General features: G+C 52.6%; 2 protein-coding genes across 2 annotated transcripts in view; one reads left to right on the top strand and one right to left on the bottom strand.

Annotated features, from left to right (window-relative positions):
* The window catches only part of DNAH2 (dynein axonemal heavy chain 2), a 98,945-nt gene extending 74,959 nt beyond the window's left edge, over nucleotides 1-23,986 (bottom strand). Inside the window, exons 1-13 of the mRNA XM_073326794.1 lie at nucleotides 23,934-23,986; nucleotides 21,480-21,615; nucleotides 14,167-14,258; nucleotides 12,772-12,942; nucleotides 11,892-12,120; nucleotides 11,094-11,204; nucleotides 6,003-6,241; nucleotides 5,376-5,567; nucleotides 4,779-4,936; nucleotides 3,550-3,637; nucleotides 1,667-1,872; nucleotides 888-1,017; nucleotides 252-434 (exon numbers count right to left, since the gene is read on the bottom strand). Coding sequence (XP_073182895.1) covers nucleotides 252-434; nucleotides 888-1,017; nucleotides 1,667-1,872; nucleotides 3,550-3,637; nucleotides 4,779-4,936; nucleotides 5,376-5,567; nucleotides 6,003-6,241; nucleotides 11,094-11,204; nucleotides 11,892-12,120; nucleotides 12,772-12,942; nucleotides 14,167-14,258; nucleotides 21,480-21,600 — 1,920 coding nt within the window. The 5' untranslated portion in view covers nucleotides 21,601-21,615; nucleotides 23,934-23,986. The remainder of the gene's footprint in view (nucleotides 1-251; nucleotides 435-887; nucleotides 1,018-1,666; nucleotides 1,873-3,549; nucleotides 3,638-4,778; nucleotides 4,937-5,375; nucleotides 5,568-6,002; nucleotides 6,242-11,093; nucleotides 11,205-11,891; nucleotides 12,121-12,771; nucleotides 12,943-14,166; nucleotides 14,259-21,479; nucleotides 21,616-23,933) is intronic.
* Nucleotides 23,987-25,398: 1,412 nt separating this feature from the next.
* The window catches only part of WRAP53 (WD repeat containing antisense to TP53), a 6,186-nt gene continuing 5,908 nt past the window's right edge, over nucleotides 25,399-25,676 (top strand). Inside the window, 1 exon segment of the mRNA XM_073326453.1 lies at nucleotides 25,399-25,609. Within this exon segment, the coding sequence (XP_073182554.1) occupies nucleotides 25,399-25,609 (211 nt within the window).

The raw sequence follows: 25,676 nt of genomic DNA, 5'->3' as shown, positions 1-25,676 counted from the left end.
AACTAGTGCCCAGGAGTCGGCTGGGTTGTCAGTCCTGCCCTCTCTCTCTGACAGGCAGACTTTGGGGTGAAGGAGCTTTCTTATGTCTCTCCAAGAGCCACTCTGCAGCTGACTATGGGGCAGTGCTAACAGGCTCCCAAGGAGAGCTCTGTCCCATTCGACAGAGATAGAAAGGGCCCCTGACGTGGCGGCATGAGACAGGGAGAGATGGACGCTGGAACAGGGTCTTGCCATGGATGTGGGATACTCACCTTTAGGGGTCTGTCGATGCGCCGGTGCAGAGCCCGCAGCCAGTGCGCCAGGCCCGCATAATGGCACATGTGTGCCGGCAGGAATGGCAGCTTCTTGCTCAGCTCTTTGTTGACCAGGGCGAGCTCTCTGTTGAACAGCATGTAGACATCCACGGCTTTCTTGTCAAAGGTGCGCTTGATGGCCTAGGGGAGGAAAGAGGCCAGCTGAGCCCATGCAATGCAGCAGCTGCACCAGCAACCCACTGCCCATCCAGGGGCTGGTCTCCCCACTTCATCTGGGGGATGCACTCGTTGGCATAACCTGGGGGCTGTCAACACCCCCGTACTGCCCAGCTAACCAGTCTGGGAGCAGCCCTCCCACAGCTCACAACAAGCCAGTCTAGGAGCATGTACCCCTGACTGCCATGTCTGAGAACTGCCCCCACTCAGAACCACCTGGTCCAGAGGCTGTTCCCCACTGACACCCCAATCTTGGAGCTGCCCCTTGCTCCCCCATTCCAGGAGCTTCCAAATTTCCCAGCTATCCAGACAATAGCTGGCTAGGAGTTTGGCATCTATGTCTGGAAAGGTTAATGGTCTTCGGGACACGCTGCTCTGACAGGGTCCTGCCCCGCTGCCCTGGCACCAGCCCCGTACCTCTCGTGTGGACAGGTGATGGAAGATGTCCTGGATCTCCACGCCACGCTCCACATCCCTTACAGTCTCGAAGGCTGAGGTGATCAGGTTTTGGGTCATCACCTCCAGGTCTTTGACACCAGAGCGGAAACTGTGTCACAGGGCGGTGGGGGTTTGCAGCGAGAAGGGAAGAGGTGTTGTGGGACAGCAAACAGAGGCACAAACTCGCCACCACCTTGCTGGGACAACACTACTGGCTAGGAGCAGGAAGCCCCAATTGGCCAGGACTTAGTGACAGCTCTTGTATCCCCCACACTCACCCCTCAACAGGCCATGTCTCCATGTTTCCAACCATGCCTACCACTCACACAGTCTCCCCTCTTCCTGGAAGCTGACAGCAGGGAACAAGAGGGACAGTCACCCCCTGCAACATACCACCCCCACCCAGGAGTTGACTCTCTCCACTCTCATTCACCATCCCTTGCTCTGTGACAGCAGATCCATCTGTAACCTCCTGCCCTCTCTACCTGACAATAAGGAGGGAGTGCCTCTGTGACACAGAGCTGATTGCACAGCCCCTTTCTTCCACTGCTGGCCCCGGGGGTAGGAAATGGGGGCCAATCCATCACTGCCAGCTCAGGTCCCTGCCAATGCTCATAGTCCAGGCCTGACCCATGCAGCTGGCACCATCCTTAGCAGTCTCAGCAGAGGAAGGGAGCACACTGGGCTGACACCTATGCCCAGCTGTCAGCGGGGGAAGACTCTGCCACCAGGCCCTGCGAGCAGAGGGCCCTTCTCACCGGTTAAAATCCTCATGCCAGAATGTGTTCTTCACGTCCAGGATCCCACCCTTCATGTTCCGCAGGGTGTGCAGGTGCTTCTGAAAGGTCTCCTCTATCTCCAGCAGGTTCCGGGTCATCTGGGGACCCCGGTGCCCAAAGAAACAGGGCAGTGGGGTCTGCTTCCCATCCTCCCAGCGGGCAAAGTGCTGCTGGCAGTCGCAAACCTATTGGCCAGTGCACCGCAGCGTTATTGGGTTTCTCTTCCCATTGCTCTGCGTGAATCCCACCCTCAACCCTATTGACCGGCTGCCTCAGCGGACACATTTCTAGGCTGTGGGAGCACTTAGTGGCCGCTGGGAGATGTAGTTCAACCCCGCCCCATCTTGGCAGGGCAGCCACCCACCCTGAGGTTGTTATTGTTATCTGTATAATAAGACCCCAGGGCTGTCACCCGTCTGTGTGTTGAGTCAGTGAGGAGGGATGCAAACACCTACAAGCATGCTTGGGGGCTCTTTCTGGTCAGAATATCGCCAGGTTCAGTCATCACTGGGTTTTGCCATCTGTTATCGCCCAATTTTTAAGGTCCCAGCTATTCTGACTTTACGAATTACACCCACACAAAGCAAGGCATGTATCTACGCCATGCCAGGAGTCCATGGTATCAGAGGTAACTCAACCAAACATCTGTCAGGGAAGGTCTAGTTATTACATACTCCCGCCTTGAGTGCAGGGGACCGGCCTAGAGGACCTCTCCAAGTCCCTTCCAGTCCTACGATTCTATGATTCAACCACCATCCTTACTTTACAGCTGATTTGCATGCAACAATTTAATTGGCTGTATTGAGACACATGGTGGATTACTTGGCCCAACTGCCACACCCAGGTGACAGCACGGGCTTTTAGCTACTCATTTACTGGTCCTGCCCTAGCACCTAGGACCCCATTGTGCTTAGGTGCTGTGCAGCCACAGAACAAAAAAAGACAGTCCCTGTCCCAAAGATCTTACAGTGGAAAGTCACAGGCCTGGTCTTCACTAGGAAATTAGGTGAATAGGTCACTCAGAGGTGTGAAAAACCACACCTCTGAGCACCAGAATTAAACCGACCTGAGCCCAGTGTAGACAGAATTCTCCCTTCCACCTAGCTACCAGCTCTCCGTGAGGGGGCGTGCCTGCACCCACTGGAGAAGCCCTCCCATCAGCGTAGGTAGCACACCTGCCGAGTTTGACGTGTAGACAAGTGCACAGCTGACCTGGGGCTGCCTGCACCCCAGCAGCCTGGGTCTGCAGAACAGTGCCGGAGCCCTGACTGCACACAGGGCAGCATGGCATGATGTGACGACGTTGCATGCATTGCGGGGAAGGAGCATCTGCCAGTTCTCCACACATCGCCGCCAGAATGGGGCACTGTAACGAAATCTACCTGGAGCGGCAGGGACGATCAGCTGATGCAGAAGGCTGCGTTCCCACCTCCACCCAGGGCTGTCTACCTCCTTGGTGGGGCTCCCCACTGTCACATAGGGCTGTGTACCACCCGCGCAGCTCCCCACAGCACACTGGGCTGAACGCTACTGTGCTTTCAGTGTGGGGAGTGTTTGATGCCAGGCACTGAGCTGTTAACGATCACTACACAGCACCTGCTACTTGTCTCAGGCACGGTACAAAATGCTGAGCACCAAACTGCTCTGTCGTGGAAACAGATGGATTTGTCCTGGTGCACCTGAGAGCAGCCGTTGGCGCGAAGTAAATGAACACCAATAATTGTGAGAGGAGGCTGCATCTCAGCCTCACAACGATGCCAGGGTGCCAATGCTGCAGTGAGAGTATCATCCCGCAGGGCAAGGCCAGGCCATGTCCTAGTCCTGTCACTGCGAAGGGGGAATCACGTGCCACTTCCACGTACCTCCAGGAGGTCTTTGCAGCGCTGAACAAAGGCATCCACTTGGGCAAAGATGCTAGTCTGGTCCAGGACCCAGCCTTTCCCGGAGAGCCTGTTAGAAGTGCGGAAGGAGAAAATGTTTGTCATGCCCAACGGCCGCCTCAGAGGCAGGCACTGAGATGGGGAGTAGACTCTCCTAGGTGGGCATGTTAGCTCCGTTGCTTCGCAGAGTCAGCCGCATGTTTATCATCCAGGCCTTGCAGAAAAGGTAGAGCACCGCTCTGGGGACAGAAGGGAGTGCCCTGCTGGCACAAGGGATAGGAACGTCACCCAGAGATTCCTTGCTCACAGACCTCAGGTTCTGGGGTCTCGGACATGAATCCCAGGACAGGATTTCACAAATGCACGCTATTTGAATTGAGGATCAGCCCCCAAAGGGCACATCAAGCCTGCAGACCGTCTCTCTGCTCCCTCTCCCAAGAGAGCCCCAGGAAAGACTGGAAGAGCTCACAGCCTTTGAGATGCCCCAGAATCTCTTCCCACTGACAGGGAGACAGGGCTGTAGGAAGACACTGGGGGATTATCCTATCCAGCAGCTCTGGGGAGATCACAGACCCTGAGAGCAAAGCTCAAGTACATAATCCCCACTCAGCTGTATTTGCCTGGCTAGCCCGTTAATGTCTTTGTCTTATAAAATATTGATCCAGCTCTACAAATCTGAATCTGAAGCAGACAAGTAACACTTAGACTTAATTGTCAAGGACCAGGCACCCACTTAAACCTGACATCCCTAATCATAATGATAGATTATGGTTTTTACAGCTCAGGAGAATCAGGGAAGGGAATCAGGCTGGAGCCAGGCAGAAGGGACTGGCTGGTTTAGGGGACTGGGACACAGGGCCTTTCCCATTCGGCTCACTGGTTCCACTCATTCCCGTCTCCCAGCCACCGAGCATGTTCCAGTTTGTCCCTAGTGGGCTGGATGTCTCTGGCCCACCGTTTGGCAGTCTGGGCAAAGGTACCAAGAACTGAACAGGGCACACAGACCGAACTCCTTCCTCCTCCCCAGAGAGGTCTGACAGCAGGGCTGAAGCAGGGAGGGGGAAGACCATCCTGCCAATAGCCAGGTCGTCCCCATTTTGGGGCTATACAGAGGAGTAGCTAATCTGGGCTCTTTCACCAGCTGCTGCATTCCCTTTACATCCTCCCACTGGTTCTGCAGGGCACGGACGCTGAGCTGCCCCACTGCCCACCTGTTGTGCATCTGAGCTGCATACAGGTAACAATCCTTCCATGCGTTCATACACGAGATACAGTCGTGGAGAGACTGTCTGCTGGATACCACATAACCCTCAAAAATCCGGTCCAGGGAAATGTCTTGGCAACACATCTGGATAATTTTACTGCTCATCTAAGGAGAAAAGACTCAAGGGTCAGCACAGCTCTGCCTTGGCCTCTTAAAGTAAACAAAGACTGTTCCTGGGCAACAATTCTTAGCAATAGAGTCTAGCTCTCCATGAAGTTCAATGGCAACACACATCAGAGTGATAGGAAGAAATTATTTTGGGCAGAGGATAATTAACCTGAGGAACTTGCCGCCACCAGACATAACTGAGGCAGAGAGCTTGGTAAAGTTCAAGGCCAGAATAGTCCCTCAGTGGGCTTTATCGCATCCCAGCTCTAACCAAGTAGACCCCACTCTCCTCCCAGAGCTGGAAATAGAACCCAGGAGTCCTGACTCCCAGTCCACTGATCTAACCACTAAACCCAACTCCCCTCCCAGAGCCGGGGAGAGAACCCAGGAGTCCTGGCTCCCAGCCCCCCCTTGCTCTAACCCACTAGCCCCCCACCTTTCGGAAGAGGGCTGTGATTCTCTCTCTGGTATTGTAGTATGGGGAGTTGACCCATATGATGCGGACCAGGCTGATGAGGTGGGGAAGCTTGTCAGGGATGTCTTTGGGCCGCAGTGTAGACAGCTCCTGGAACGGCTCTTTCAGGATGGAAAGGAATCGGAGGTTCGATTGCGCTTGCTCAGACCCGTCCTGCAAAGCAATCACCAGGGGGAGAGAAGAAACTCAGACCCCAAAGTGAAAATCCAAGGGCTCATCTCATCCGGGTTTCTAGCAGGCAGTCTAATGCTGAGGAACAAGGTGACTCAGAGTCTATTAGGCTTCCTGTGAAAGCAGGACGCTCGGCCTGCAGGGCTCCAAGGCCCAGGTTAGACTCTCAAGGCCTTTTCGGTTCCTGCACCAAAGTAAAACTGCATTCCCTCACCGGGAATGCTCGAGGGGCATCGGCAGAGCCCCGGACTGGAACAGTAGCACTGCATGTACGGATTGGGGTTACTGTAGGGATCCCCTCCCTTTCATGAGCCCTGCAAGCCAACATTCGGCACAAGTTTTTACAACAGGGTGGCCAAAGGGGGACCCACTTCTCCCAGGGCTCCCTGCTCAGCCTTGCCCTGTCTCCACCCCTACCTGTATCTGTCTGGCAAGCCTTTGGAAGGGTGCCACATAGGAGGACTTGGAGAGCACCAGGATGGACTCGATGTGCGTCACTCCCTGCCTGCTGAGCTGTTTGCTGATCTCGGACAGGTCGGTGCAGCGGTTCCTCCAGAACTCAATCTCCTCCAGCGGCCCCGTGCTCTCCCTGCTCTCCACCGCCTCCTGCGCTCTCAGCACCTCCTTGATCTGGCGAGTCCAGTGGATCATGGAAGCTGGAACAAAAAGTCAGACAAGGCCAAAGGAGTTAGGGGTTTAGACATCGCTAATTTTAATGGGTGCCAAATAGCTTTCAGGCTCTGGGCTTTAGTGTCCAGTCCTGCCTGACAGGGTGCGAGAAGCAGTCAAGGTTACTGGTTGAGGATTTTCCTCTCTCAGTTTCTCCGCACCGGCATGATAGGTACATTCCACCGCAGAGCATGTGGTGCTGAATAACGGCCCCGGTGGAATGTGGTTAGAGCAAAGGAATGGGGAGTCTGGACTCCGGGCTTCTGTTTGCAGCTCTGGGAGGGGAACGCAACCCGGTGATTAGAAACAGGGACTAAAATTCAGGACTCCTGCGTTCTAATCCACATTAGCTCTCTGGCCTTCTGTTTCCCTCTCTGCGAATTGCAGGCAATGATATTTCCCTGATTCAGAGGCAGGCTGTGAAGCTAAATTTTTCATTAGTGTCAAGAATGTGGATCCAATATGATTCATAAATGCCCAGGGAGCAAAGCTGGGGGGGAGTGATATTCTAGTATCACTGTTGTGATCAAAACCAGACTGTAAAACAGATAGAAACTGCCTTAACCAGCTCCTCTACACCCCAGGTGCAGCTGCGGAAAGCTGAGCAGAGTGGTTTGAATTCCTGTGGCCCATGTTGGTCCCAAAGTTCCCCTCTGTAAGGTGCTGCTCTGTTGGCTTCCCGAATGACTTGCCATCCCTGCTCTTTAAGAGGAGACTTTGGCTGCTGTTTCCAGCCCACAAAAGCTTATGCCCAAATAAATTTCTTAGTCTCTAGGTGCCACAAGTCCTCCTCATTCTTTTTGCTGATACAGACTAACAGGGCTACCCCTCTGAAACCTTTAACAATGTTGTTACCTGTGTCTGTTAGTTCCTGAGTACATCACATCAAAGAGTGTTCTGGGATATCGCAAAGATGGGGGGACCTACATGGGTGAATCCCAGAGGAGATTCTCTGCACCCCAGGCAGAGATCCGAAAGTTGCCAGATACATTAGTGCACTGAACTAGGAAGTAACCCAAGCAACTGACCGGATGGCAGCAGAAGAAAAAAGTTTATCTGAACTCAATTAACTAAGCTTGTGGCTTCCCCCCTGCTCCACAGAATGGAAGATGCTAATAGTCACAATGCACCAATCTAAGAGTTAGGAGCACAGCATGAGAGCAGCAATCTCGGCACCAAATTATAGGTGTAAGATGATCATGCAGCCCAGCCATTAGAATAGCTAAGGACTTGATAACAGCTAAGAAGTAGCCTTAATGGAGACTACCCCAAGGTGTCCGATTGGATGTTTCACCCAGACACATATTGTCATGCATAATAGCTGGTCCTGCTAGGATTTTAGTGGGGACAATGCTGGGTTTTGTGGAACACACAGCCTGTTCATTATGGGCCATTCATGTCCACTCCTGAGCAATGGGAGGTTGATCATGCTTCAAAAGAAACCTGGGAAGGGGACACTTTTCAGGGACATATTTAACTTTTGTAAAAGGAAAAAAGGTTCTGTGAAACCTCAGATTAAACGTTTTCTTGATTTTTATAACATTAGCATTGAGATGGAATCAATGAGAAATCAGCCCCCTCTACCCGAACTCAATTCTTTCGACTAAAAGAAAGATGCAGGGTATCTCGGGACGCACATATCTGCAAATGGGGCCCACCTTGACCAGACAAGAAGTCCTGTTCACTTCCCTGGCACCACTTGCATTAGGAACAATAGCAGAATTTAGCCACGGACGAGCCAAGTCCTAGCATAGTTTTCGCTTTATTACTTGTAATCAAGAACTATTGCATAAATCATAGAATCAGAGAATATCAGGGTTGGAAGGGACCTCAATAATTCAGTCTACAGCTTTTTACTCATCCTGAGTGATCCATTCCATTGAATTTGCGTATACAGTAACAGAAGAATCAAACCAAGCCCCTCAAGCTCAGTATCCTGTCTCTGACAGGCCAATATCGGATGCTACAGAGGAAGATGCAAAAATCTCCCCATAGAGGAAGTTTCTGTGTCCTGAAACCTGAGATTGTGTAGCTCTCGTATATTTTTTATGCTTTTTAATGTAACTGTAGAGGTTCTCGTTAGCCATAGAAATGTCAAATCCTTTTTAAATTCAGCAAAACATAATGGACCCAATGAGCTACTGTGGCAGTGAGTTCCACAGTTGAATTACACGTTGTGTACGTACAGTGCCCAATAGGTTACTGCTCATTTTCACTGGATGTCTTTTCCCTCAGCATAGGCAGCGTCTGCACTACAACAGCGCAACTGCTGTGTCGTTGCCGTGACACGACAGATACTGTAGACAGGCCCTGATACAGAGCCAGGTAAAGCACTACATACAATGTACGTGAGGAAAGCTACGCCCACCCTAGATTGATCATCAAAACCCACGGAGATATATAATAAATGAGCCTGGCTGGCGTTACGGCCGCCTGCGGGTTGCTCGGGATAAGGGTGGAGGTACACGGGCTGTGGGAGGGAGGAAGATCAGGGCGAGAAGGGGAGCTGACGAGAGCCATGCAGATGGGGAGTGGAATCACTTAACTGCTTTTTTCTTGCTTTTTACAGTTTAGACTGGGGGGTTACGCAGTCTAACAGCCAGTGCTGGAAGAGAACGGTTTTGTGGGAGACAGAGGGTGTACGTGCTCTCTTTATATAGCAGCTGCACCATTATAATTAACTGGACGTTAGTAATTATTATTAATTATTTCAATCAGAGTAGTGCCTACAGGCCCCCATCACAGTGCCATTGTTCTAGCTGCTGTATTTTTCCGTGTGTCGGGGGTAGCACTTGAGCCAGCAAATCTTCACATGTGAGTAAATATCCGAACGAAATAAATGGACTACTCGTGTGAATGAAGTGACGCGTGTAAAACTGAACACACATGGACTGGGGGCTTAGACTGTCGTTTCCTGGCTTTCCTCTAGGGCCCTGAGCCAGCAATCTGATCCGTGCAGAGAGACCTCTGTGCTCGGGTGGAGCCCCATTCATTTTACTGGGACGCCACACGGGCATAATTAGGGTGACAAATAGCAACTGTGAAAAAACGGGACGGGGGGGGGGAATAGGCGCCTATATAAGAAAAAGTCCCCAGAAACAGGACTGTCCCTTTAAAAACGGGACATCTGGTCACCCTAGGCATAATGGTAAGCTGATCCAATTGCAAGTGCAGTTCTGGTGCTTAATAAATAACCATCATGACCCAAGGATCCCTTGATGCCAACTGGCAGAGGGGTCCATAGGGGTACAGAGATCCCCTGGCTTCCCCACAGAATGTCAGGGAAGGTCTCTAATGAAAGCCTGCGTTGCACTGGCTGGCGTCACCACTGGGAGAGGTATGCATGGCAAATCTGTCAGGAGTTATGTACATATGCTTGAAAATTATGTTCTCTAGTCTTGTGAGTTAAAGGCAGGTCACCCAAAGGTAGCCTGCCTGGAGACACATTTCCCCCAGCAGGTAGGAGACACTTATCTCCTAGTGGGGCAGGGAGCATTGTGTATGAAACCAACAAGTGAAGTCGATTAGCATACTGGGTCAAATGCTAATGAAGAGCCAGTGGAGACTTGAGAAGGAAAGTAACAGGCAGATGTAAACAGTGTGGGGGAGACACCCTGTTCTTCAAGTGAAGATCAAAAGGTCTGGTTTAGTACAAAAGGGGTGCAGATAAACCCCAACTGAAGAAGTAAACTAACAGTGGGTTGGAGGCTTGGCTAAAAATTCTAGGAAGAGGGCTTGGGGTAAGCTACCCTCCAGGAAACAGGGGAATATCTCAGAAGTTAAATGTATGCACTGAAAGCTGTGTTATGGTTTTATATGTAACCATTAATTTCCAGTATTCCTACTTTCTCTCATTTCCATCTCTGTTCTTCGATCATAAATTTATTCTTGATTTCACGATAAACATATCTAAGTGGTGTGTGTGAAGCAGACTGGAGGTCCCGCGTTGACTATTCCAGGCTGGTGTGAGCGATTCCTTTAGGAGTAGCAAACCTGAGAGCTCTGTGAGCGTTCAGTGAACGGGTGCTGGGCACTCCAGAGGGATGCTTGGAGGACCGGACAGTTGGCGTGCGCCTACGGCTAACCTGTGTGGAGAGAGCGAGGCCTATGGGGGCCCGGAAGGTGGACCGCTGATGGAGATCAAAGGCATTTGATCTCCTGCTCTCTTTGGGTGATCTTTTTCAAGTGCTCCCCAATTTTTCTAGCTTTACCAACCCTTCCCCCCACACCGTTCTGGCTGGGGACCAGTCAGGCATCCCTTTGCCACAAGTCAAACCCAGAAAAGATATTTTAACAGCACAGGTCATGAATAAACACAGCACTTTCCCCTCCCAGTCTCGCCCACATGGCAGGGCCTGGACTGACCCCGATCAGCCTCACATCCTCCAAGGTCATGAAATCAAGGCCCTCTTTATGCCCTGATTCCCCAGAGAGGTACCCGAGGACAGTGCAGCGAGTGCGTCCCCAGTTTCTGGGGAATGCAGAGTCCCGCCACTGAGCCGCCCCGGCTGGTCTTACCTCTGCTTAAAGTTTTTACTGCCTGGTGGTTGCCAGCTCCTTGAAGAATATCTGAACTGAAAGCAATAACCCTGCAAAAGGATTCTCCATGCTCCTCAGGCCCCAACAAGCCTCTCAGAGATTGGGAATGATGGATGCAGCTCATATGCTGCTGGAGGTTAATTCACTTAGACTCTGCGCACTGCGATTCTCCCCAGCTCCTCTGTCAAGTTTATCCCCCCGACCAGCCACTTTCCCATTACACTGATCTGGTTATTGCTCCACTCTCCCAGGCCACGTGGCATTATGGCCCCCAAAGAGCCAGGCTGGGGAGTTACTCACTTTCCAGTCTCTGAACCAGTGCTTTGTCCTTCACGACCACTTCAGGCTTCATGGTCAGGGCTTCAATAGGGATGTAGAGAACCGTGCGGCCCTTCATTTTTGAACGTGTATCTGGAGAAGGGAGAGACAGATGGAGCTGCTAGTACACAGTCAAATCCTCTCTCCTGCACTGGGTTTGGGGCTGGAGCGGGGAGGAAAAGAGAAGTCTTTTTTCTCTGATTTTATTTTCGCAGAGGAGTCGGAGAATGGCACATGGGGCCTTTCACCTCTCGGGACCAGCTCCAGTCAGGGCCCAGGTCAGGGAACACTGGCTGGCTCAAGGAGGGTCAGTGAATGGGATACGAAGCCTTTCACCACTAAGGACCAATTCCACCCTGCCCCTCGGTCAGTGGTGACAAAGATAAAGCAGGTGAGGTAGTACCTTTGGCTCTGGGGAGCTCAAAAGCTTGTCTCTTTCCCCATCAGAAAGACCTGTTGTTTGGTCCAACAAAAGACATTACTTCACCCACCTTGTGTCTCTCATATGCCGGGACCAACACAGCTACAACACTGCAAACAACAGTGGTGCCAAAGTCATTCTCCTCTGAAGGCTGGAAATCATTAATAGCGCTGTGCAAAATCCACCCGAGCACCCCATTTTGTACTGTGGACGTCACAGAGTCTCCGGAAAGGAGAGCACAGAGCAACCCAACAAGAACTTGTGTAACAAGAAACTGGCCAGGTACCGACGTCCTGGTGGAGAGAACCAGAGGGCAGCACTGCGAGGCAGCTCAGGGGGAGAGGTGTTATTCACTCTACCTGTGAGAGAGGTCATGAAGTGGTATATTTCCGAGAAGAATTCGTTCTTGATGCTCTCGGGCCAATTGGTGTTGCGGAAGAGGCGGGGGAGGAAGACACTATTGAGAATTCGCATGAGGGAATCAATGTAGGGTCTCCGGACGGTGCCAAATTGCACTGTCTTCTGGAAATTCTCTGCGGTGATCTCTGCATTCTCATGGCGGATGAAATAGGTAAGTTGTTTCTGCTCCTGCAAGGGGCAGCCAATGACAGGGTGAGGTTAATTAGCAGCAGGCTTTGCCCCCTCACTGTATCTATGGGCAATGTGTGTTGTTCCCACACCCAATACGTGGAGTTAAAGCAATGGGCCGTAGGTTTGAAGCATAATCAAAGCAAGGAAATTACAGTCATGAACAAGATATGACAGGGATAAGCTGGCCTGGCTTCTGTAAAGGAAAAGTGCACCTCTCTTACCTGTTAGAATTCCCTGAGCATTTCAGCCAAAGAGTGAATAAAGGAGAATTGGCTGACATCATTTATTTAGTATTTCAAAAAGCTTCAGGCAAAATCCTTCCCAAAAGGCTTTTAAGGAAACTAAAGCCCGGAGCCTGCAAACATTTATGTGTACGCTTAATTTTACGAATGTGATGAGCATGCCATTGAAGGCACCATGCTGAACCACCAGGGTCCCTTCCCCCTCAACATCCCCTGCAGCACAGCGCCCCCTAGTGCTGGGGCATTAGGATCAGCAATAACTCATAGGGGAGAATGTCCCCAAGCACCAACTAGTCCCAAACCTGGTTAGCTCATGAGGCCAATAGGATGACAGCACAAACTGGTATGACTGCAGCCCCTCCACGGGAACTCTTGTAGGATCTAGGCAGCACAGTGCCAAACAAACCTGATATGGCATGGTCTGCTCAACCTTCAGTCCAGCAAACTCATCTATGTAGACGACGAGCAATTGCTTACTGACATCCTTCAGAAAGAGATCCAGGGTTGCAGCATGCTCCTCTGTCCACATGTCATCCCTTAGGCCACTCAGGACCACCCGGCTGCGGATGCAGGGTTTCTGGGGAAAGAGGACAGGACAGCAACAGCTTTAGCAAAGCCGAGGAGAGATGGGACAGTGGTTTCTGTGAGGTGAACACCTGCTTCTCTCGGAACGGGACTGAAACATACAGACACTGCCTTCCCAACCCATTTCACACAGGGGGCCTGAGAATGGCCATCAGATGGGAGCGGATTCTCCTCCGCACCAACCTGCACTGAACTGGGATTGGATACCAGAAAGTGAAAGCCTCCTGATCTCATTACAAATCCTTGTTAGCCAATCGCTGTCCCCTGAGGCCCCTCAGGAATGTATAGGAGAGGCTAATTTGTCAATGTAGTTGAAAGACAAACAAAGCTTCCATAGCTTTCTGGGCTAGGCTGTTAGGCAACCTGATCCCTGTTGAGGAGGAGAAGGTAAGAAACAATAAAGAGCCGAAATGTAAGGAATGAAAGAAGCAAATCTGGAGTTGGGCAGAGCAGCTGTTTGGGTTTGGAAGGGTTTTTTTAGAACAAGCATTAAGCCTTGTCTCCATTTCTCATTCCCAGGAGCATCTAAAGAAAACTTGGAAATTAGGATCAAATTAAGGTAACATCTGGCATGAAAGTTTAGAGCCAGATGTTACCTGCATTAATGTGACAAAACTCTATTCAGTGCCATGCAGGCACCCTCCTCCCTTCTGTCCTTTCTGTTTCTGGGCTCTGAGTGAAGAGCCATCAGGGCTGGGAGGTGCCGGATGGCAGGTAAAAACTGGAACACAGTTCAGAAAAGGCATCCCCTCCCCTCTGTGTGACTGATCTGAGAGGGGAGGATGGATTAATGTTCCTTGCCAGTAATCATCATCAGAATCACTTATGGTGCCATCGAATCTGTAAGAGCTTTGCAGCGTGAAATGCAACACTCAGAAGGGGGACGAGGCAGCCATTTCACCGTTCCACAGGGAGTTTAAAACAGAAAATTAAGGTGGATTCCACATCCAACTGCAATGGCAGCAGGGAATTTTGAGAGGTAAAATGGGATCACCTGAGCTGGAAGCTGGCCAGGACATCAAGATAACATATTAGTAGTTCCATGTATAGGAAAGTCTTGTATTTGACGGCCTTCCTTTCTCACCCCAGCCCCATCATGGAGGCTGCATCATCCTTTGTGATATTACGGAAAGGGAATGTCAAACTTGCACAGCTACCCAAGCACAGCATGGGTGACACAATGGCCCACAAAGGACATTGGGGACCTCTGACCTACCAGATCCACCTCTTTTTCCTCTGGGATGATGACTGCACCCACGTCTGCCTCACCTTCTCCCCCGCCATCACAAGATCCGAGAGCACTGACTCCTTGGAGAAGACAAAATGTAAAGACACAAAAAATAAGGGGTTCTTCTCTGAGCCTTAACACTTTCCCCCTCCTTTAATGACTAGTGAGTTTAGCACGAGTGGAAGGTGTCAGCTAGACAGCCCCTGGAGAATGAATCATAGAAATGTAGGACTGGAAGAGACCTCATCAGGTCATCTAAGTCCAGTCCTCTGCATTGAGGCAGGACTAAGTATTATTCCAGACCACCTATTCCAGGCAGTTGTCTAATCTGTTCTTAAAAACCTCCAATGACAGAGATTCCACAAATTCCCTCGGTAATTTGCTTCAGTGCTTAACTAGAAAAAATTTCCTAACTGGAAGGGTAATTTCCCTTGCTACAGTTTAAGCCCATTGCTTCTTCTCCTGTCCTCAGTGGATAAGGAGAACCATTTATCACCCTCCTCTTTATAACCACCTTTGATGTAGATGAAGCCCCCTCTCAGTCTTCTCTGCTCCAGACTAAACAAACCTGTTTTTTTTTCATTTCCCCTCAGAGGCCATGTTTTCTAGACCTTTCATCATTTTTGTTGCTCTCCTCTGAACGCTCTCCAGTTTGTCCACATCTTTCCCAAAGTTTGGTGCCCAGAACTGCAGCTGAGGCCTTATCAGTGCTGACTATAGTGGAAGAATTAATTCTCACACCTTGCTTACAATACTCCTGCTAATACACCCCAGAGTGAGGTTTGCTTTTTTTTTTTTTGCAACAATACTACCTTGCTAACTCATATTTAGCTTGTGATCCCCTATAACCGTAGATCCTTTTCCGCAGTACTCCTTCCTAGGCAGTCATTTCCCATTTTGTATTTGTGCAATTGATTATTCCTTCCTAAGTACAGTACTTGCATTTGTCCTTACTGAATTTCTTCCTATTTATTTCAGACCATTTCTCTAGCTTGTCAAGATCATTTTGAATTCTAATTCTGTCCTCCAAAGTGTTTGCAACTCCTCCCAGCTGGGTATCATCTACAAACCTTATAAGTGTACTCTGTGCCATTCCCAAATCACTTATAAAGATATTGAAGACAGAGGACAGATCCATCCCACTTGATTTCCCCGGCCAGCTTGACTGTGAACCATTGATAACTACTCTCTGAGTACGGTTTTCCCACCTTGCAGTAGGTTCAGCTAGGCTATATTTCCCTAGTTTGCTTATGACAAAGTCATGAGAATCAAAAATCTTACGAAAGCCAAGATGTATCACATCTACTGCTCCCGCCACTCCCATCCACCAGGCTTTTTACCCAGTCCAAGAAGGATATTCTCTCTGTGTATCCCCAGAGCTGGAGGCAAAGAAAGCTTATGTCCCCTCTCCAAAGAGCTTTACCCTGCCCTCCCTGTGAAGGTGCAATGAGGATGTCTATTAGTGCTAGTTGCGATGAGGTTTTACCCGTGTGGCCGGCACTAGTAACTGGACTCAGTCTCCTACATAATTTCACACAGGGGCCCCAGAAGGGCTGCCAGATGGGAGCAATCCGTCGCTACTGACCCACCTTGGAAATGGTGCCTTCGAGCTGAAAGCCTCTGTATCCTATTCCCCGACCTTGTGAAGCAACCCATCCACCCTGACCTCAGGCCAAATTGGAACCAGTGCTCTAGATACAAAAGGCCCAGTGTCCCATTCCCTGAGCCAGCCAGCCAGTCCCCACCGACCTGAAGGCAAACTGGCACTGGTGCCCTAGATATGAAAGTCCCCGTTATCCCATTCCCCAAACCTTTGAGCTAACAGTAAACCCTGAGCACAACAAAACAGCTTCATTAGTACAGACTATTCCATTGTTGCTGCACATGGAAAGGGAGATGAGGAAAAGGAAACCGGGCTGTAAGAAGAGATGAAGGCTCATGGATTTTGGAGCACTTTGTAACGCGGGTTCCTAAAGCACCGTGAGCCTCCCTCGATCCAAGTGACAAGGGACTAACACATTCGGTTACGGAAGCGTGACATACGGCTAAATGTTTCTGTTCCTGCACGTCGGCACTACGAATGCGACACCCAGCAGAGAGGAACCTTGGGGACACTTACAATGTTGTCATGAAGCATGACAAATTAACCATCCAGCTGAAACAGAAACTCTCCAATATCAACTCTTTAAATTAACTGTCCCCCACCCCCACCCCCTGCTCCTCAAATCAAACGCAGTGGGACATGCCACTGCCCATAGCGAGTCATCATTTGTATTTCAATTACACCAGCATCCAGAATGAGGCACCCTCTGCTCATAGCGAGGGAATGAAGAACAGTCGCCTTCTGATTGGCCATGAATACTTTTCTTTAATGTGAAACTGTTAACAAGCGAATGTATGGGTTGGTGAAAGGTGCCAGCTTGGCGTTCCCCAGACATGGAGTTCTTCATTTATCACTGGGCAGCAGCGGAGTAAACTTTCCCCCCCAGTTCGTACACTGTCCACATCAGTGTGCCTCAGTTAGGGGAATTCCTTGTAGGGGACGACAAGAGTTTAGTCTACATGGGCTAGATTTTAAAGGTATTTGGGCTAGATTTTAAAGGTATTTAAATCTAACTCACATTGATTTAAAGTCAGTGCCTATAGCCCATTTGGCCTCTGCCAAGGCTGCCAGCACCAGAGCAGATGGTGGTGATAATCGTAATGTGGAACTGGCCTGAATTCATTTCACAAGTGGGCAATCGAATGGCATCAGGTAGGTATGAATTCCAACCATTGACCCACGCCAGTTCTACACCCATGACCCAGAGGTGGAAGAGTCCAATCTCCATCCCGCCCCCACCATGAGCCAGCCAGTCCCCACGCTTTCGCATTTTGCGATCATGTTTAAAAGTTGCTTTGGAATTTCTCTCAATTTGAACACCACTGGAGAGATCCAAAACAATGAGTTAGGCTGCTACAGGACTATCACACTAGCAGATACTTCACTAGAGCAACATGTGCAAAGCTGAATCTGATTTCAACAAATTCAGAATCAGTGACCATAAACCAGATATGGAAACCGGGAGACACGCTTCAAAGCTAGAGAGAAGTGACAGTGCAGCCAACGTGACACAGAAGGAGAGACTGAGAGAGAAAGACTTCCTACTGCGGTGTCTGTACCAGAGAAATTTCCTCAAACTATCAGGAATCACACAAGACTTTTCATCCCAAAGCTGGAGCAGCTTTCCACTAGCCCAGGACTGAACTGCAGTGGCAAACGGACACAGGATAAAAGCCCTAACCCGGTGTGATGCCCCCTCCTGGGTAGCTGGTATCTGCCTCGGAGACAGACTTGACAGCCATTCGTTCCCTTTTACACTTTGGCAATACTCTGTATATAGCTTGTCATGCCAATAAAGCCCTACTGAATTGAAAAAAGCACAGTTTGGTGATCTACCCTCTGCCCAGCATCTCTTTTCCGCCTGCTCCGCTGCCACCCAATGGCCAGCTCATTGCTGAGTGGTGGCAATGCCACCTGACCAGCAGCTCCCCACTTCTCTCCCCCTCACCTCGTCTCCTGCTGCTGCTGCTTTAGAAACAGCACAGCTTATTAGTGGATAATGAAGGGACGGAGCCAGCACATGCAATGGGGCGGGGCTTGCAGGAGGACAGGCCGCCCTGGATTCTATAATGAACTGCTGAGTGTGCCACCGGATGGACTCGAATGATTCACACATGCTTCTTAGCCCCTGCGCTGCTAGGAGCTGAGGGAGAGTCTCCTTTTGCCCAAGTGCTACGGCCTGAGCTTCTGCAGCAGGAGAAACTCTGGGTACGTCTTCCCTGCAATTGGGACAACACACATAGGCATACCCAAGCTAGCTTGGATGGAACTAGCTTGCTACAAATAGCAGTGTAACTGCTGCAGCATGGCCAGCAGCATGGGGCTAGCTGCCTGCATCTGTGCCTAGGGGCCAGGCCGGGACTGTCCTCAGCCAGCTAGCCCACACTGCTGCAACTACACTGCTAGTCTTAGCAAGCCAACTCAACTGAAGCCAGCTTGGATATGCCGACACATGCCACCATCGCCCCTCCTGACTGCTGTGCGCACACATCCCACGTTCTAGCTCCACCTCTGCTGGGCGGCTCTGAGCCACCACTGTGCACAGCGCAGGACCTCCTGGCGGGCACTAGCCATCACATGTTCAAACACAGGCGCCTCTAATACTCGTGGCCCCATTTTAGAAATTCGGACCCCGATCTTCAGAGGTGCCAAGCAGCCCCAGCTCCTAATGGCGCTCACGGGAGTCGTGGGTTCTCTGAAGCTCAGAAAATCAGGCCCAGGGTGTCCCAATATAAGAACCCAAAAAACAGAGTGGCCGGCTCTAAAGGGATTTGTTACCGTGAATGGCTAGCCAGACAAGGTGGGTGAGACAATATTTGACCAACTTCTGATGGTGGGAGCGACCTGGGACAGACACGGCTATAACAACTCTGCACACAACAACGGCCAGAGAGACAGACGGGCCAGGGGAGACAGCTGCCAACAGGGGAGGTCTACATCTGGCCCTGATGACTCAGCGTATGTCAAGGGGGACCAGCAGGCGGTCAGGCCAGGCCTGGGTGCTGATATTACAGACCTAATCTTTGCTCCCTTTCATTTTGTCTTGTTTCATGCTCCCTTGTCCCGAATCAAACCCTCTGCACTTGCTGAATAAAACCCTCCTGCGGCTTCATCTCCCAGGGAGCACGCCCGTGGAAGTGCTTCCCAATTCAGCCAGCGTTCAGCTGCCTGACAGGGGATGTCATTTCACTGACTGTCGCAGCGTTCTGGATTGGAGCAGAAGCTCTGAGCGGAGCTGGCTTCGTGCACATTACATTAGGCAGCGATGATCACTGGAACGGAAGAGCTAGTGTAGCTCGGAAGAGCTGCTGCTGGAAATCAGGGTGGGTTACTGTGGTAACACACTGAAGGGAAACAATTTGAGGGGGAGGGGGGCTCACAGACCTGATTAAGATAAACATCTACAGCTAGGAGTTTTAAGTGATAAGTCTGAAGAAAGGAATGATTGAAAAGACAGCATAGATCGGGGGTCCGAGACAGAGAGACAGAGCTTTTCCCTTCTAGAGCATCAGTTCCAGTATTCGCAAAAAGAAAAGGAGGACTTTGTGGCACCTTAGAGACTAACCAATTTATTTGAGCATAAGCTTTCCAGTATTGTCTCTCACATGGGGGACAAGTTGGCTTATGGGGGGCAAGGGATAGGATATAGGGCCTTTCACCTCGAGGACACTGGTTTTGACTCGCCCCACATGGGGAGCACTGGCTGGCTCTTGGGAGGCAGGGAATGGGACACAGGACCTTTCACCTCTAGAGCAGTGGCTGCATCTGGCACCATGTCAGAGATGACTGGTTAGTTTAGGGAGTGGGATGAAGAGCTCCAGCTACAATGGCAGTTCTAATCCAGCTCCAGGTGGATGGCTTTTTTACCAAAAAAAAAAAAAAAAAACCCATATATTAAAACTATTGTAACAGCAGCTGGGGCTCAAGAGTGCCTATAATGAAGAAGACTAGCAGATTTCAGAGTAGACTGGGAGTGGCTGAGTCATTACACATACTGAATCTATTTCCTTAAGTTAAGTATCCTCACACCTTCTTGCCAACTGTCTAAATGGGCCATCTTGATTATCACTACAAAAGTTTTTTTCTCCTGCTGATAATAGCTCATCTTAACTAATTAGCCTCTCACAGTTTGTATGGTAACTTCCAACTTATCTGTATCTGTGTGTATCTATCTATCTATATGTTCCATTCTATGCATCCGATGAAGTGAGCTGTAGCTCACGAAAGCTCATGCTCAAATAAATGGGTTAGTCTCTAAGGTGCCACAAGTCCTCCTTTTCTTTTTGCAAAGACTAGCAGATGTCTTCAACTTGCCTGTATCTTTAATAGGGTGAAGGCTCGGGCTGCACTTCACTCCCTATACCAGGAGGCCATGAAGGTAACACTGGGTTTGATTTCACAAGGTGAGGCCGACACTGGACATTTTTATGTCTGGTGTAACTTCCCACCCTCACAGCTCCAGCAGTGTGCAGAAAGGACCCAGACTGCTGCCTGGATTTTAACCAGCATCTCATGTGGACCTGTAGTTACACCACTGCACTAGGACCCAACAGACCTGGCTTCTATTCCTGGCTCTGCCCGAGATCTGCTGTATAGCCGTGGGCAAGTTCCCGGGCCTCTGTTTCATTCTCACCCTTTGTCTAGCGAGATTGTTAGCTCTGCGACAGGGACTATCCCTCAGTGGGTGTTTGTACGATGCAGCACTCCAGTGCTACGGTCATCATAACAGACTTGCTGAGAGCAAGTTAGATCAGCGGTCTGCAACCTTTTCTCATTTGTGGGCCAATGAAAATTTTGGAATGGAGGTGCAGCCCCCTTCGGAAATGATAGACCGTCTGCAGACCCCCCATGGACCACAGGTTGAAAACCGTTATTCTATGGGAACGACAACCTTTCGCAGACCCCTTAGACATGGTCTGCGGACCACAGGTTGAAAACCACCGGGTCAGGTGAATTTTATGGTGACTAAAATGTCCAAATCCTGTCCAGGACAATGTTGACACAAGAATAAAAGGGGATAAACTGGCCAGGAATAAATCTAGGCTGGAAATTAGAAGGTTTCTAACTCTAACCCAACCTTCCGGCCTTCCTCCTGTGGTTTACTCATCTGGAGTGGGCCGGATTTTGAAAGATCTATCTCCTAGTGGGGTCTTGGTGCCTGGGCTTAGCACAACCCACGTCTGAGGTTCTCACGGTACCAGAAGGTTTAGAGAGAGGTTCTGGAACAGCCCCCCAGTAGGAATCATGGGGGCAAACAACCTAACTAGTTTGAAGCTGGAGCGTGATAAGTTTAAACGGGATATGACAGGTTGACCTGGGACAGCAGGGGACCAGACTCCATGACCCAGGAGGACCTTGTCACTCCTACGTCCAGTGGTGGAGCTGCACCCGTCAAAACAATGGCGGGGAATTTAAGGGCCTGCAGCTCTCACTGACTTCAGCTCAGCACTTGAAAACCAGGCCCTAAGAGAGTAGCGTAGACGAGGCCCAAGGGGCTGCAGTCTGGTGAAATCACTAGTTATTTGATATGACCTTTGCAGCCAGGTTTGGTACAAATTAGGGTATACAGAGCTAGTGGCAGGATTTGCAGAGGTGCTGAGCACTTGTGACTCCCAGGAAGCCCAGGGAGCTATGGGGCACTCAGAGAGTTGGATAATCTGCACAGCAGGCAGCGCTAGTAAAGGGTTTGGGGAAATACCAGTCTCCTCCGGGGTGGGGGCCGGCAGACCCAATTCACTATCCGATACCAAGGTGGGTCTCCGCACAGCACTTTTGCGCTGCTTTTTGTCGCCAGGCGTGCCGCGGCGGCGAGCACTCATTGTTCACCAAAGGCTCTGTGAAAAAAACAAACCTGTATTTAGGAAACCGACGGCATCACTGGAAGGAAAAACAGTCGAACAGAGCAGGGGGGATAGAGGGTCAGGGTCCTATTCCCAGCTCTGGGAGGGGAGTGGGATCGAGGGGGTTAGAGCGGGGGGGGGGGGGCTGGGAGTCAGGACTCCTGGGTTCTATCCCTGATTCTAGGAGGGGAGTGGGGTCTAGGGGATTAGAGCAGGAGACTCTGTTCCCCTGCTACCATGCTCTTCAGGTGGCTTTTACACCACTTGCTCTGGGGTAAATGATGGCACCCGGCCCAGAGCCATGGAGAACAGGAGTTCTGTTCCTGCCCCACCACAAAGGAGCCGGGCCTTTGGGAACGTCACTTCCTGTCTCTGGGCCACCCATCTGCGCCTACATTCGGTCCCTCTTCCTCCTCCTCCTCAAAGCCATTGGCCTCTTCCCGGTAAAATGTTCCCTCCCCTTAACGGCTGTTACCTGTTTTCACCTGCCCCCTCCCCAACCCACCTGCCCCCGCACCCACCTTCCCCACCTCACACTTGTCCCCTTCCTCCCCACCCCAGCGGCTCACTTGCCCCCTTTCCGACCTGTCCTCCAACTCCTACCTGCCCCCTCCCCTACCACATGTGGGTCCTACACTCGTTTACTTGCCACCTAACTCCTGCCTCCCCCTCTCTCCTGCACCTGACACCCCCTCCCCTCCCTCCTTCCTCTCCCCCATTCACCCTCTCCCCTCCCCTCACACCCATCCCCTTCCACTCACAACTGTCCCCATTCCCCACACCCCTTCCCATTTGCCCCTGCTCCCACAGCTCCCCTCCCATCCCTTCTCCTCCACTTCACAACTGCCCCCCCACAGCTACCCTTCCCACCTGCCCCCTCCTTCAACCTGCCCCTCCCCTCAGACACTTCCCCCTCCCCTTCATATCTGGCCCCTCCCCTCACCTGCCCACCTCCCCCACAGCTACCCTTTCCACCTGCCCCTTCCCTCATCTACTCCCTCCCTCTGCAACCTACCCCCTGTCCTCACTTGCCCCCTCCCCCACACCTACCCCTCCCTCTGCAACATGCCCCTCACCTCACCTCCACACCCATCCCTCCCACTTCCCACCTGCCCCTGCTCCCACAGCTACCCCTCCCACCTGCCCCCTCCCCTCCAGCTACCCCCTCCTTCAACCTGCCCCCTCCCCTTCACATCTGCCCCTCCCCTCACCTGCCCACTCCCTCCAGCTACCCCCTCCTTCAACCTGCTCCTTCCCTCCCCTCTCCCCCATACCTACCCCTCCCACTTCCCACCTGCCCCCTCCCCCCAGCTACCCCTCCCACCTGCCCCACTCCTCACCTACCCCTGCTCCCACAGCTACCCCTCCCACCTGCCCTTCCCCGCACCTGCCCCCTCCCCACACAGCTACCCCCTCCTTCAACCTGCCCCTTCCCCTTCCCACCTGCCCCCTCCCCTTCATATGTGCCCCTCCCCCCATGCCCCCTCCTTCAACCTGCCCCTCCCCTTCTCACCTGCCCCTCCCCCACAGCTACCCCTCCCACCTGCCCTTCCCCGCACCTGCCCCCTCCCCACACAGCTGCCCCCTCCTTCAACCTGCCCCTTCCCCTTCCCACCTGCCCCTCCCCTTCATATGTGCCCCTCCCCCCATGCCCCCTCCTTCAACCTGCCCCTCCCCTTCTCACCTGCCCCTCCCCCACAGCTACCCCTCCCACCTGCCCTTCCCCGCACCTGCCCCCTCCCCACACAGCTACCCCCTCCTTCAACCTGCCCCTTCCCCTTCCCGCCTGCCCCTTCCCCCACAGCTACCCCTCTCCCACCGCTTCCCCCTCCTTCAACCTGCCCCTTCCCCTTCCCACCTGCCCCCTCCCCTTCATATGTGCCCCTCCCCCCATGCCCCCTCCTTCAACCTGCCCCTCCCCTTCTCACCTGCCCCTCCCCCACAGCTACCCCTCCCACCTGCCCTTCCCCGCACCTGCCCCCTCCCCACACAGCTGCCCCCTCCTTCAGCCTGCCCCTCCCCCTTCCCGCCTGCCCCTTCCCCCACAGCTACCCCTCTCCCACCGCTTCCCCCTCCTTCAACCTGCCCCTTCCCCTTCCCACCTGCCCCCTCCCCTTCATATGGGCCCCTCCCCCCATGCCCCCTCCTTCAACCTGCCCCTCCCCTTCTCACCTGCCCCCTCCCCTTCATATGTGCCCCTCCCCCCATGCCCCCTCCTTCAACCTGCCCCCTCCCCCACAGCTACCCCTCCCACCTGCCCCCTCCCCTTCATATGTGCCCCTCCCCCACACCTCACTCCTACCCCACCTCACCCCTGTCCTGCACGCTCCGCTCCAACTCGCCCCTCGAGCCCCGCCCACCCCCAGCGTCTCCCCGGGCAACCGGGCAACGGAAGCTGCGGGGAGGAGCGCGAGCCTGGGAGGGAACCAATCACGAGAGGGCCGGGCGAAGGAGCGCGCGCCGCTTGAGTGGCGGTTGGTGGGAGGGGCGGGGAGCGCGCGCCGCTTGAGTGACAGTTGGTGAGGAGGAGCGACTGGGATGGGAAGCAGCCCTGTCAATCCTACCAAGAGAGGCGCCTGATTGGAGAATCAGGAGGAGAGCGGCGGGAGCAGAAGGGATGGGTGGGCCTAGGAAAAACTGTCAATCTTGGCCAGAGAGGCAGCTGATTGGAGAGCTGGGGGGAAATGGGTAGGAAGAAGGAGAGGGTCTCCTCAAATTCCCTGAGGGAGGAATTCAATCCCCCCCCCGCCCCGCCCCACAAGGTCTGGTTGACAGCTCCCATCATGCAGCAGAAGGGGTTGCTTATCAGAGCTTAGCATCAGTCCCAGAATGCATTGCACCAACAGAACAGGAATAGAGCTCCCCCAGTGCATTGCTGTACCCCAATGTGAGCGGAGGTCCCAGAATGCATTGCTACACACACGATGAGCCACGGGTGCGGGGCGGCGGTCCCAGAATGCATTGCTACACACACGATGAGCCACAGGCCCGGGGCGGAGGTCCCAGAATGCATTGCTACACACGCGATGAGCCACAGGCGCAGGGCGGCGGTCCCAGAATGCATTGCTACACACGCGATGAGCCACAGGCTCGGGGCGGCGGTCCCAGAATGCATTGCTACACACACTATGAGCCGCAGGCCCGGGGCGGCGGTCCCAGAATGCATTGCTACACACACGATGAGCCACAGGCCCGGGGCGGAGGTCCCAGAATGCATTGCTACACACGCGATGAGCCACAGGCGCAGGGCGGCGGTCCCAGAATGCATTGCTACACACGCAATGAGCCACAGGCGCAGGGCGGCGGTCCCAGAATGCATTGCTACACACACTATGAGCCGCAGGCCCGGGGCGGAGGTCCCAGAATGCATTGCTACACACACACGATGAGCCACGGGCGCGGGGCGGCGGTCCCAGAATGCATTGCTACACACACGATGAGCCGCAGGCCCGGGGCAGAGGTCCCAGAATGCATTGCTACACACACTATGAGCCGCAGGCCCGGGGCGGAGGTCCCAGAATGCATTGCTACACACACTACGAGCCGCAGGCCCGGGGCGGAGGTCCCAGAATGCATTGCTACACACGCGATGAGCCGCAGACCCAAGGAAGGGGAACGCTTTATGTACTCTTTGTCGAGAACCTGGAGCCAGCCATTTCCCCTGATTGGACCTAGCCCCCTCACAGGGGGCAAAGGCCCTTTATTCCCCCATCCTCCTGGCTCTTTGCTATCGTGGGACTTTTCCTCGCCCACTCCCATCAATCAGGCACCCGCAGCATGAGCAGGTGCCGTCAGCAGCCAGGGGAGAGGCTGGGGTTTCATACCAAGGCTTGTCGGGAACAGGCCGATCATCTGGGACCGCCGAGGGCTCCCCAGGCTGACCAGAGAGCAGCAGACGATCAGCGTGCGGGGAAAGGTGCCATCGGCCGCTGCGCACCTTGGCCGCCAGGGGTGTCGCCAACTGGCCTCTGCTCCAAGGCTGAAGAAGGTGACCTCTCATAGGCCAAGCCGGTGCTGGCTATTGTTACTTAGGGGAGCACTCTGAGATAGCGCGT

Source organism: Lepidochelys kempii, chromosome 28, assembly GCF_965140265.1.
Source record: "Lepidochelys kempii isolate rLepKem1 chromosome 28, rLepKem1.hap2, whole genome shotgun sequence".
NCBI lineage: Eukaryota > Metazoa > Chordata > Testudines > Cheloniidae > Lepidochelys > Lepidochelys kempii.
Note: the sequence above shows the minus strand (reverse complement) of the source record. Positions and strands in the feature narration are given on the sequence as shown.